Source organism: Hakea prostrata, chromosome 1 (genome assembly GCF_041222555.1).
Source record: "Hakea prostrata isolate BN-2017 chromosome 1, UWA_Hpros_2, whole genome shotgun sequence".
NCBI lineage: Eukaryota > Viridiplantae > Streptophyta > Magnoliopsida > Proteales > Proteaceae > Hakea > Hakea prostrata.
This window is the reverse complement of record NC_142600.1, coordinates 73,392,546-73,405,838: the sequence shown is the minus strand read 5'-3', so window position 1 is coordinate 73,405,838 and position 13,293 is coordinate 73,392,546. Positions and strand designations below refer to the sequence as shown.

Sequence of the window (13,293 nt, the reverse complement as noted above, 5' to 3'; positions counted from 1 at the left end):
ACATTTAATCTAGTTTTTATAAATGGGATAGCATCTTCTTTTGATTTCTTAATTTTAATAAAAGGCAAATTAGACATTACATATTTAAACTTAATGACTACTTAACACCGTTATAAGGAAGGGGGCAACAGTAATTTCATAAGGAACAGGGTTTTATTAGTAATAAAATCAAACTACAAGGAGGCAACAGTAATTATCCCTAAAATAATTAATGGAAATGAGCGTGCTTGCCTCTCCTTTCAAAACAGCTAATACCACTTTTTCATGATTTTTACATCTGTATACGTGCACAGAGCAATTAATGCCTTTTGAAATTTTGGTTTTTGGTTTTTGCCTTTCTTACTCACTGCGTGGACGAAATTAAGGTCGGGCGAAATCTCGCGAGATTTCAGCGAGATTTCGCCGATTCGCCAGTTTCAGCAATCGGGGAAACACGAAATCTCGGCGAGATTTGGTTCCTTGCATATCTGATATATCTATAATGGAGAGAGCCAGGAGAAAGGAAAAACAATAATTAAATAGAGTTATATTTTATTTTATCTTTTGGTGAAAATTTTGAGTTTGATCCGGAAGATTGATTACCTTACATTCTTAATTAATGCATCAGAGAGTTGTGTTGGTATGATTGGTCATTCTTCTGGTCCCCATTTTTGTCCCAAACGAAGATTCTTCAGTCTACCTATCAAACACATACTTGACAAAGACTCTCTTATTCTAAATAAGTTGCAATCAAGGGTCACACAGATAGAGACATAAGTGGGAAGTGAACCACTGGGATGAAATTGAGCATTCCATTTACATATATGAATGCAATAGGGTCAACCTTCTGATGGAGATCATTGTTTGTGGGCAAAGTGTACTCCATCCTGAAATGTCTTAGATATCCATCTTGTTTACAAGGAAATCCTATAATAAAACCCTACCCCTTTCACCAGGAATCACTTTTAGCTGAATTTAAATGAGTTGCATACGTCTTCCAAATTAATGGATCTCATTCTCCTACTTTGGAATCAGAACTCAGAAGACGAAGAGGTGTACTATCGAAGGAATTCAGTTTAAAAATGCAGCAGATATCTTATATCTTCTAGTTGCACATAATGGACATTTATCATCCTATACTACTACCCCATACTGCACCAGAGAGAGGGAAGGGGAGGAGGGGAGAGAGAGAGACAGAACCATATACAATGTACAACTCCAGCAAATAACAAGCAATCATTTTATCGGTATCTAGAAAAAATAAGGATAACCTGTACAGAAAAGAAAGAAGATCAACTCCTGGACTGGAAAAACTATAAGAAGATACATAATTCAACACTTTCTAAAGGAGAAAAATAAAAGCAGATGCTTCAAGTTTCGCGTTTAGCTTTGATCGTTCTTCTGCTTCTAAACTGCTAACTGCATCACATAACTAACAATCAAGGTTTGATAAAATGGAGACAAAATCCGGAGAAGCAGATTATTTTTATATTTAAAAAACATAGGACCTTCACAGCATGACAAATATAGTTGAAGAATTTAACTACAACGATGACTTATCAAGCAATCCCATGTCTCCATACCCCTTTGTCCTACCATGGAACATGTCTACTCTAGCAACTTTCATATTGCTACTTGTTCAGGATTGGTTGAATACCATCACCTGCAAAATTTAAGAAAAGGAGGCACTTGTTCACAAATCCATAGTTTTCAGAAATTCAGTTAGTGTAAAGAGAGATTGCCCCTTCAATAAGGAGAGCACAATAAACATAACATGAAAGGGAGATTGCCCCTTCAATAAGGAGATTGAGATTATAAGAGAGAATGCTGCTCGGAGAAGAAACGAGAAACTTGTTTGATGAGAACTATACAATTGATGATCAGGTCTCCGGTTAGGAACTGAATGCATAGTCCAAGCAAACAAATACTTCAGCCTCATAATCTTGAAGAGAGCAAGTTATCATCTACACATGGCACAAACAAAATTCTACCCTACCTGATCACATACAGGGCATGTGTGACTTCTTTCCATCCATTCAAGAATGCAGGCAAGGTGAAAATGATATTCGCATTGCGTGAAAATTCTTGGGTTCTCCTCATCATACTCTGCAGGGAAGAAACACCTTAAGGTTTATGAAAGCCTTTCTTAGTTCAACTAGAACAAGAGAACTAAAAAGTTATACATTCATGTGAAAAGGTGGTTAATATGATTATGACTCATGCTATCATGCAGGAATTGGCAAAAAAAGGCCAAAAGTAAAATACCATCATTACCTTCAAGACAAGTGGGGCAAACATCCTCCTCAAATGCTGAAACAATAGGTTCACTCAACTTTGAATGTTCAACTTCAGACTCCTTAGCAGTAACAAGTGCAGAGTTTTTCTCTATCTTGCATCCTACTTCTTTCAGATTCTCACACAGGGGATGTCTCAAAACCACTGACACAGACTGTTTCTCCATTGGTCTCAGTTTCTGTTGTCAGCGGTGCATTGTCACTCTTGTCAGCACTGCTTCCCTAAATGACTGGTGGAGTTTGTGGGCGCCCTAAATCCATATCATATGGCAGGGGTGCAGGTGGTGCTCGGTTAAGTGTCAGGTGTTGATGTTTCCAGATCAGTATGGACAAGAAGCCCAGAAGAGAGTGTGGAGGCTGCACCATGGTGTGCTGATAATGGCTCACACTCCTCCGATCTTCATGGACACTGTAGACAGGGTATCAAATTGAAAAAGAATATCTGAACATAAATACAATCTCACAAAATCCCTTTCTTTTATAAGACAAAACAGTGATTACTTCTCCCAAATAGTCGATTGGCTATAGCAACAAATACAAGCTTTGCAAATCCATTCTAAATCAACCATATAAATCCAAAGAAAGACAGAATTAATAAGGGGAACTAAAAGGAACATCATCAATCCAATCAAAGAGGTAAAGACCAAAACTCAATAAAAGAACAACTTTGTCAAATAAATTACTCAAATCAAACGGAATTTCAGATAGATACATTTGCATGGGAAAAAAAGTTCACCCAGCATTTCTAGGCCAGGACTTCAAATTTTCAAATGTGGCATCCATTGGGCATCTTGAATCAACATCCATTACAAATGTCCAGATATTGTGTTTACAAGCTGTCCTTGTTTCCAAAACACAACATGGATCCTTTATCACTAAACCAATATCTGCAATCGTGATTTCCGGAGACCCATCCCTAAAGGCATAAAAAAATTTACCGTAATTTAAAGGAAACCAATTCAAAATAAATATGATTCAGAGGACAGCAACAACTAACATAGTAATATACTGGTGTTGCCTTAAGTTGAGATCTTCTGGAAGAACAACAGCAGCAGCCACCCATTTCCTTCAACTATCTCCAATATCCAGAAGAAACTTTCCACAGTTGGTACATTATTTTCCTTTCCTTCCCAAAAAAGACCAATATAAATGCCATCAGAGGAAAATACCACACAACCAAAATAAAAAATAAATCCACACAGAAATTATGAAACAATATTAAATACACAATCTCTAGAAGTATGAATAACTTGGCTTATATAAGTACAACTAGAATAAATGTAGAAGATGTAGATTAAATGCAAGACCTACAAATACATGGAGAAACTTCTGTAAAAGTAGAGGTAGCCGCACAAGTAGCCTACCCGATTTAGTTGGGATAACAATTAGTTGCCAGTTGTATAATTTCTGCCTATCCATAATGAATGCAGGAAAAATCAAAAACCAACCTGGTGATATTGTCCAGAAAACCCAAAAACAAGTGGAAATTGATTTTGGTATACAAAGTCATTATAACATTTTTAATAGACAGGTTTCCTCGCATTTCTACACCTAATAGAGAAAATTTTTAAGAACTAACCATGTTGAGAGGAGATGGACATGAATATCAGAATCTGACAGGAACTAATTTTATGGGCAAGAGACCGCTGACCGGACACAGCCCCTGTAATAGTGGAATGATTAGAAAATTCCAAAAATGAAACTATTCAGTTTGAACAACAAAGAGCCATTAATCAAGTCCGACAACGAGTTTTCCAACAAGCCTTGCAAGGAGCTCTAGGAACTCTGAATAGTTTGATTTACGTACCATCAGTGCTAATATTGGCATGTTTGGGGCGATGAAAGAAATAACCGATTGGGAACCAATGAAAGAGCATATATGCACATACACATGGATGCGATTCTTTCACTCAAATGCGACAGGGTTGTATTTAGCATGACTCCTATATCAAAGAGCAGGGGCCACACAACCAAGTCATGTTTGTTTTGCCTAATTTTACAACACACATCCTCTTGATTGTACAGTTACTTCAAACGTGTTATCTTTGCAACTTAATATAGAGAAATCTATGTGTGATGGATGTATATGTATTGTGATTAGTCAGATATTTGAAGTAATAAATATTTAGTAGATAGAAATCAGTCAGACAAATAGGGACTTAGGGAGCCAAAAAATAATTAGGATATATAGGAGAATCAACTAACTACAAACTGATCATATCGCTGTGTTGCTAACAATCCTATGAAGTTCTTAAGCAGTAACTCATCTGCAAGCAATAATTTATTAGACAGCTTCCCCACAAGAATACTTCATATGCCACCTAGAAATGTGTCTGTAAATCCTATTCTATTTCTTTTATCACAATTTTAGGTGCTGGTATTCCAATGTTTCATTCTGTTTGCCATTTCTCTTCCACAAATCTTAAACAAGCAGTGAAAGCAAAGCTTACATGTAGTAAGAAACAACAAGTATTCTAGGTAGATAATAAAAACAGCAATGCAAATATCGGAAAATTTTGATCACTTGCCCATACTCAAACTTCGCTGCTCAAAAGTAATTCCACCCAAATGAGTAAACTTTCAGTTCTCTTTCTTCCCTGCTAATTTCAAATCCTAAAATTAACCCTGCTAACCTAACTTCCCACAGCCTCCTCCAATGACTACCCACTCTTACATCTTTCTCTAGCATTATCTCCACCCTATGGCCCCTCACGAACTATCTCCAGCATCTCACCCTCCAATCCCCATGCCATTCCCTTCAGAATTCCCAACACGCAAATGGACTGTCTCCCTATCCCACTCTTTCTACTCTTTCTCACCTGTCCTTTTCTTCCAAAATGCAAATTTTCCTAAAGCCACTATTACCACTTCCAAGACTTCCATACTTTTCTTGCATGCCCTCTAGTTAATGAGATTAAAGAAAGGAGGGAATTTCGGGACTGGAGGCAGTTTTGCCCTAGGTCACTGCATCAAGTGGCTAGAAAAACTGAATTAAAGTGAGTTTGACAAGTAAAGAATCTTCCCTTTTCAGGACATTTCTCCACTGTTGAAAGCAATTTCGATTGAGAGTTCACAACCATTGCTTTATATGAATTTTCCCTCCCAACTCATGTTGATAGGAAGGAAAACCTGATCATGAATTCATCAAAAGCATATGCCCTCTCAGAGAGGCTTTATTATCTAGGAAGTATGCTAAATTTACCCATTATATGGCCTCTTTTACTTCTATGGAGAAGCTTTAGGGTCAGCCAAATAAGGAAACACAACTTTAGGGTCAGCCAGATAAGGAAACACAGCTAGAAGCCCGACAGAAGCTTCAGGAAAACCAGTCTTCATTTTCATCCCTTTCCCTCCCGTTCTACATTCAGATATGTGTTAGCAAAGCAACACAGAGAGAACGAAAACAGAAGATATTACACAAAAGACACAGGATTCACGTTGCTCACCCGAAGGCTATGTCCACTGCCAAGCTATGTGATGGTTTCACTATGAGAATAGAAGAGAAAAATCAACAGTAGCATGGCAAGCACAACTCAGTAAGAGCTTAGCACCAACCTAATACTCATTAATAGGACTCCTGAACTTACACAACACAAATGGTTTGTTTTGACTACTGCATCACCAATTCCAGCAGTATACCATTATTGTTGCATTGGGAACGGGGAAACATAGCAAAGACAAGCATTAATCGTAATATAATAAAAGAAGACATACAGACAAAAAAAATGTAAACCTATGATTAGCTAGGAAAAGATTGAAGCAAAGCTACATAGAACTATTTTATATGCTAGCGTTTGAAACTTGTCAATTATCTCCAAAATCCAGTAGAAACTTTTCGCAGTTGGACATTATTTTCCTTTACCTTTCCAAAAACAAAATAAATGCCATCAGAATAAAAAGAATTTCAATCCATGAACTGAATGCATAACACTCACCCCACCCCCAAAGGAAAAACATGAATGTAGACTGTTTGAAATTACAGGACAATATCAAAACACAAGCTTTAGAAGCAAGAATAATTTAGCTCAGGAAAACCAAGAATAATCATCTGAGTATAATAAGAATAAATGGAAAATACATCCATTAAATACAAGCACTACAAATACATGAAGAAACATTTGCAAACATATACAGGTATCCACACTTTAGGGGGAGTGTAAGAAAAGCTCACCAGGGACCCGTGGGGAGATCAGTGCTGCAGTGTATTGATTATGCATTCGTAATTAAGCTTGGACTCTTGTCAATCAGAATTGGCACCGGCACCGGCACCGGCACCCGTTGATGTTTTCGGCCCAGAAACACCAACTCCAGGAAAAGAGTCTCCAGAGATCAATGCCTGCAGTAACTTTGGTGGTGGTGGAACTCTGACTTCCACTGTTCCCTCTAACATCTTCACTACCATGCTCATTGTAGGCCTTGCAGCCTCTTCATCCTGAATGCACCACACAGCCACCAATGCCAACCGCTCCAACTCTACGGGATCATAAACCCCTGCAAGCCGCTCATCTACAACACCAGCCACATTACCCTCAATTATTTGCCTAGCAGCCCAAGGGGGAAAGAACCAATTCTCCTCCATCACCCCCTCTCCACCAGCCGACAGTGGTTTTCCTACATTGCGTCGCCCACCTATGATCTCCAGCAATGTCATCCCATAACTGTAAACATCAGCTTTAGCAGTGATGGCAACCCCTGAGATCCACTCCGGCGCCACATAACCTCGTGTTCCCCTCATTGTTGTCAAGACCCTACTGAAATCCCTGCCTACGAGCTTTGCTAATCCAAAATCTGATACTTTGGCCGAAAAATCATGGTCCAAAAGAATGTTCTCTGGCTTAATGTCACAATGTATGATGCAATCCCTGCATTCCTCGTGCAAGTATGCAATTCCCTTTGCAGTCCCAACTGCCACTCCGAACCTCACATCCCAACTCAAACACTGTCCATCTTGCTGTAGAAACGAACTCAATGGCCCATTCTGCATGTAATCATAAACCAAGAGTCTGTGAGAGTTTTCAGAACAAAAGCCTCTCAAGCGTACAAGATTAACATGTTGAATGTTCCCAATTGTGCAGACTTCTGCTCGAAATTCTTTCTCACCGCCACCTGGGCGCTCAAGCCGTTTCACAGCAATAGGTGGGGAATCCGATAGTTCTCCTTTGAAAACAGTCCCAAAGCCACCGTGCCCGAGCTTCTCCGAAAATCCTCTAGTGGCTGCGGAAAGATCCTTGTAAGAGAACACCTTCAAGTTTGTCACAGGAATAACTGCCTCTTTCTCCTTTGTCTGATTTTTCCTCTTCCGCAGCACCAGAAATGCCAAACCTGCAATTCCCACAATTGCCACCGAGCCACAAATACCGCAAATCATAGCCAATTTACTCTTCTTCTTCGTTGGTCCAAGTCCCCCAACCCTGATATAAAGAACTTTTTCCTCTGTGCTACCAGACGTCAGGTTATGAAGGTTCAGGATGTTCCCATATATATTCCCACACGTACCCATCCCTGTGTTGAGGGTTATACCAATGCATGAACAGTTCTCCAAGCATGAGGATTCGCAGACCCTCAGGCTTGAGGTTTCGGAGTACGACACATGGGCGAAGCCATCAAAATCAACGTTGCCAACTCCTTCGAATTCGTCATTCTCATTGCAGAGGTTGTCAATGTCATCCTCGCGACGGCAACCTCCGGAAAAATCCCAGGAGTTCCACGAGCGTCGGTCGCTAGGTGTGAATCCAGCAAGGCATTCACACGGTCTCTGGCCATGGCTGCTGCAAAATCCTAAGTTCCCACAAAGTCCATAAACGTTACACCAGTTATCAGGTCGACACCAGAATATACTCCAACTTTGCATCTGCATCGACCAGGTGGACTGCTTCAGCTGACCCGTGTAATCAACTTTGAATAGAGTCAGAGGTGGCCGTGAACTGTTATCCTGAGAGATAACGGTGTAGGTGAAAGATGCTGCGGCTGTGAAAGGATTCAAGAATTGGAAGGAGTAAATGTACGGAACAGTCATCTCAGGGACATTAGCGAAGGCACTCCCAGTCCAATTACCGGTAGACCAGTAGTTCCTGCTGCCATTAAAACGGAGTTCGAACTCGCCATACAGTGGAGGTTTCAGACGTAGAGAGTAATTACCAGGGGACGGATCATACAGGCTTCTCCAGCATTCAACAGTAGTATTAACAGTAATGTTCATACCTGGAAGCCATGTATCGGTTGGAAAATCAAAGCTTTGCCAGACAATAGTTCCTTCGCGAGACAGAAGCACAAGGTTTCCACTTTCCAGTAGCTGCGCAGTCACTGCTTCTTCTGCATTTTCCGTTTGCCAGACATCACGATCGCCAGAATCCGTTACCACGAGCTTGCCTTCTTCAGTGAGTCGCATTACTGAAGAGGAGAGGTTTTTGACAGGCGATTTCCGGTTAGCAACCCAAACGTAGGTTGGGATCGGTATGGCAGCGTACCAGATGCCTGCATACCAATTTGATTCATCACCCAAGCTGAAAAATCCGAGCTTGAAAGTGCGATTCGCACTCCAAATCGTCGAATTCCCTGAGATGATAACGGAACCTAACACTAATCTACGGCTTCTGCTTGAGGTTTCAGAGGCTTGAACGAAGCTTACATTGACATAGCTAGACTGCGAACTAAGCCTTTTCGAACCCGCTTCAACATTTCGTCCTTCTCTGCAACCATTCAAGATTTTCAAGTCGCAAGGTAGCTTGAGCCCTGGAAATCTAGTGGTGTTGTCCAGTTCAACCCTGGAGCTCGAGCCAAACTCAATTTCCACAAAAATACAGAGAAAAGCAGCGGAAAACATCAAAGGATGGACTTTTACCCGCGCCATTAGAGCCACCGTCTCACGTTTTCAGATCGAAAAAGAACATATGTTGTTGCGGATCGACATCAAAGGTTCAACTAGAAAAAGAGATTTAGAGATAGAAACCGCACCAACGAGATTTTCTGTTTGAAAAGAAGTAGCGGAAATTAATTCCAGAAGAGAGAGAGAAGAAGAATGCAGCCAGCCACTGAACCATTTTGTCCGAAAGGGAGCCAACGGGGCTTTTAAGAAGCAAAACGTCAAATAACTTTTGCGCTGAAATGACCACAATAACCTTATTCAAAAAGCTGAAATACGAGAATCTCTTCTCCCAAGATCCGAATTAACGAGGTTGGGATAAATGTTAATGAGTCCGATTCTCAACGCGATTAACATAAAAGTGTATATGTATTTCTCTCACACTTTTCCATCATATAATAAGTAAGGGTAAGGTCTATCTAAAGGTGTCGATCGATACTATTTTGGTAATTCGGTACGGTTTCAGTATAGTACCAACTTTAAATACCGAAAACCTGAACCATACCGTATCGAATTTACACGATACGGTACGGTTTCAGTATTTGCAAAAATGATTCACTACAGAAAAACGGTTTAAACACGGTATTTAGTGCGGGAAAATTTTAGTACGAACGAATGCATGCCACTTCTGTTATTAGTTCATTAAGATCCTAATGAAATTGCGATCAAACAATCGATAGAATATGATATTAAAAGTGCAAAACAAGTAAATCTAAAAAGATGAGTGAAGGACTAAACGAAAAACTTAGATAGGGAATTAGGGATAAGATAAAGGTAAAGTGTTTTAATTGTAAAATTACATTTATATTTTTTAACTAGTACAGTACCAATTCGGTACATTTATTTGGTACGGTTTCGATACATACTAACGATAAGGGTACCTAAAACCAAAACCATACCGAAGAAATTCGGTTAAGTATGTACCGTACCAAATTTTGAATGGTGCGGTTCGGTATGATTAAACGGTTTAGGTACGCAATTGACACCCTTAGGTCTATCATTGAATGTTGAAAAAATGGATTAGAAGTGAGACTCCCATAGACCCCATATAGGTCTCATCTCTATTATATGGTGGAGAAAGGTGGGAACACAAACCAAGTGGAGATCCTCTCCACTCAACCTCCCCATGCCCCCATCCTCCCACACTCTCAAAGGTCTGACACAAGCAGGTCCTGGCTAACATGGACAGGCCCTTTGTCGACCTGGCTAACATGGACAGGCCCTTTGTCAAACCTTATGCAAGTGAAGATGGCTGCATGAGCAGGTTGGGTGGAGATGATCTGCATCCATACAAACCTGATATATACTTAAAACATGAAAGTTACTTGTATTATTGGCATCTCCTACTAATACCAATACATATAAGAATGAAGGATTAGTAAGGTTCGGGGTGAAGTACAATCCTATATTTTAAAGGGATAATTATTGTTGTTTCTACTTTGATTTTATTACTAATCAAACCTTCATTTTTACCAAATTATGTTACCCCTCTCTTCTAACAGTGAAATCAGTGTTGCCCCCTCTCTTCTAACAGTGTTAAGTAACTGTTAAGTTTGGATATGTAATATAGATTTTTTCTTCATTCAAATTCAAAAATCAAAAGAATATACTATCCTTATTTATAAATTCAAAGTAAAAAAACAGTTTTATCCTTATTTTCAAATTCCATTCCTTTTGACAAAGAAAGGGGGAAGGGGAGAGGGGACACTCCAATCATACTTTGTTCTCTCACTCTCTCTCTCTCTGCGCATTCACGACAATGAATCAATGCTTTGAACCCTACTCCCTTTTAAACTACAAATAGTCTCCCAAAAAGTTAATATCCTTCAATGTGCCTTCTTCTTCATGGCCATGCAAACTCTTGTATAGTGATTGAAGCACGAGCAAATTTGACAATAATGAATGGCAACCGTAGTGAAAGAAACCTCAAATCCTTGAAGCAAGGGGTTTATTTCCTTCTTTCTACCTTCTTTCAATATTTTTTTCCCTCATTACACTTAACGTTATTCGGTTCTATTAACTGATTATAATGTTTAAAATATGCATCTTGTGCAAATTTCTCTATAAAACTTCTCCATAAAAGAAAGGAACCAATTAACAAAATTAAGTTATTTTACCATTAAAAAAAAGAGAGAGTCAAGTATTCATCATCATCAAAAGAAATGAAATCATGTTCTTTCTTCCCCATTACCTACTTTGCTTTTCAAAAGTAGTATTTTTACTTCTTCAATGTCAATTTCAATAATTCTATGGTCTATGATTTTGAAACCCAAATCAAATTTTGCAATTGTCTATCTAAGAAATATAAGAAAATTGATTCACTTTTCTCATATTCAGTTTCTATTTTGAGTTTTCTTCAATCCCTTCTTTCCTTTATTTGACTTTTTCTTTTTAGAGAAGATAACAGATTTGTTTTCCTCATCTTCAGTTTCAATTTTACATTTTATTCAATCACTTCTTTCCTTTATTCGACCTATTCTTTTTAGAGAAGAAAACGGATTTATTTCCCTCATCTTCAATTTCTGTTTTGAGTTCTCTTCAATCACTTCTTTCCTTTATTCAGCCTTTTTTTTTTTTCTTTTTCTTAGAAGAAAACGGATTTAAGGTTAATTTTTTTTCCCCATAGTTAATGAAGGGTAGAATTGCAACTCAATAAAAGGGTAAATAAGTAAAAAAAAATCTTCAAGGTTCTTTTGGAATTTGTGAGAAAATATAAAGATGACACATCATCAATAAACTAATGAAGTTTAACCATAAAGAGGCATTAGCAATTGTAGACAAAATTAAAGGTTCTTGGATTAGTAATTTTAAGAGTACAAGGGATAAAGTAATAATAAACCCAAAGTACAAGAAACAAGAGTAAGTATCCCATATTTAAATTATATATATATATATATATATAAAATTATCTTCCTACAGTCGATAGGAAGATACAGTCATGTAAATTGGCAAGCCAAACCTCACTCCAAAAAAGAAAGGTTAGTGGGAAATATTAACAGTTATGCTACTCTACTTTACCCCAAAAAAGTTAATTATATCACTAATTATTATGAACTGCCATCATGGTAAGCTAGAAATAGCGAATATTGGCTATCACATGGATTCTTGTCTCCAGATGTGATTGGATATTACTTTGGGGGTTTAACTTCAATCTGCGCATGATCATCCAAGTCGAAATCTAAACCACTCGATGAAGAACGGCTCATTACATCTTCACCGTAGGCAGTTCAATGCTATGGATTGAAGCTCTATCCCACTTTGGGACACTCGTAAAATTAATTCACCTTAATTAATCACATATATATATATATATATGTGGAGAGAGACCGGAGAAAAGAATAAAAAATAAATAAATGGAATTTTATTTTATTTTATCTTTTAGTGACAATTTTGAGTTTGATCTGGAAGATTGATTACCTTAAATTCTTAATTAATGCATTTTCTGTTGGGATGGTTGGTCATTCTTCTGGTCCCCATTTTTGTTCCAAACGAAGATTCTTCAGCCTACTCTATTGACCTATCAACCACATCTTTTGACGAAGACTCCCTATTCTAAATAAGTTGCAATCAAGGGTCACACGGATAGAGACATAAGTGGGAAGTGAACCACTGGAATGAAATATTCCATTTATATATTTATATATATGAATGCAATGGTCAACCTTTTGATGCAGCTCATTTTTTGTGGACAAAGTGATTTCATATACTTATAAAAAAAATAAAAATAAAGAGTGATTTCATATATATTCTTACCCTACATTTTATTTTATATTTTAATACGACTGATCTCTCACCTAATATATTTATTTACAGACAAATTAAATCATAACCAGCACCAGGAACCTAAGCATAGTACCCATCTTGAAATGTCCAAGATATCCATCTTGTTTACAGGAATTCCTGTAATAAAACCTACCCCTTTTACCAGGAATCACTTTTAGTTGAATTTAAAAGGATCTCATTCCCCTTCTTTGGAATCAGAACTCAGAAGACCAGAGAGAAATAAAATCAAAGGAATTCAGTTTATAAAATGCAGCAGATATCTTACATCTTCTAGTTGCACATTGTGGAGAGTTATCATCCTATACTATACTGTCTACTACCACATACTGCACCAGAGAGAGGGAAAGGGGGGAGGAGAGAGAGAACCATGTACAA

General features: G+C 38.2%; 1 protein-coding gene across 6 annotated transcripts; it reads right to left on the bottom strand.

Annotated features, from left to right (window-relative positions):
• Positions 1 to 504: 504 nt before the first annotated feature.
• RLK4 (receptor-like protein kinase 4) lies at positions 505 to 9,299 on the bottom strand. 6 transcript variants are annotated; one of them, XM_089142266.1, is made up of 5 exons: positions 6,445 to 9,299; positions 2,254 to 3,394; positions 1,976 to 2,085; positions 1,563 to 1,642; positions 507 to 1,398 (listed from the first exon to the last, which is right to left on the bottom strand). In XM_089142266.1, the coding sequence occupies exon 1, from the start codon at positions 9,121 to 9,123 to the stop codon at positions 6,514 to 6,516; it is 2,610 nt and encodes an 869-aa protein (XP_088998392.1). In that variant the 5' UTR covers positions 9,124 to 9,299; the 3' UTR covers positions 507 to 1,398; positions 1,563 to 1,642; positions 1,976 to 2,085; positions 2,254 to 3,394; positions 6,445 to 6,513. The 6 variants fall into 6 exon arrangements, with proteins under 6 accessions (XP_088998393.1, XP_088998391.1, XP_088998389.1 ...); XM_089142267.1 differs by having other exon boundaries at positions 505 to 2,085; positions 2,254 to 3,189; positions 3,271 to 3,394; XM_089142264.1 differs by having other exon boundaries at positions 506 to 1,642.
• Between the last annotated feature and the right edge of the window lie 3,994 nt (positions 9,300 to 13,293).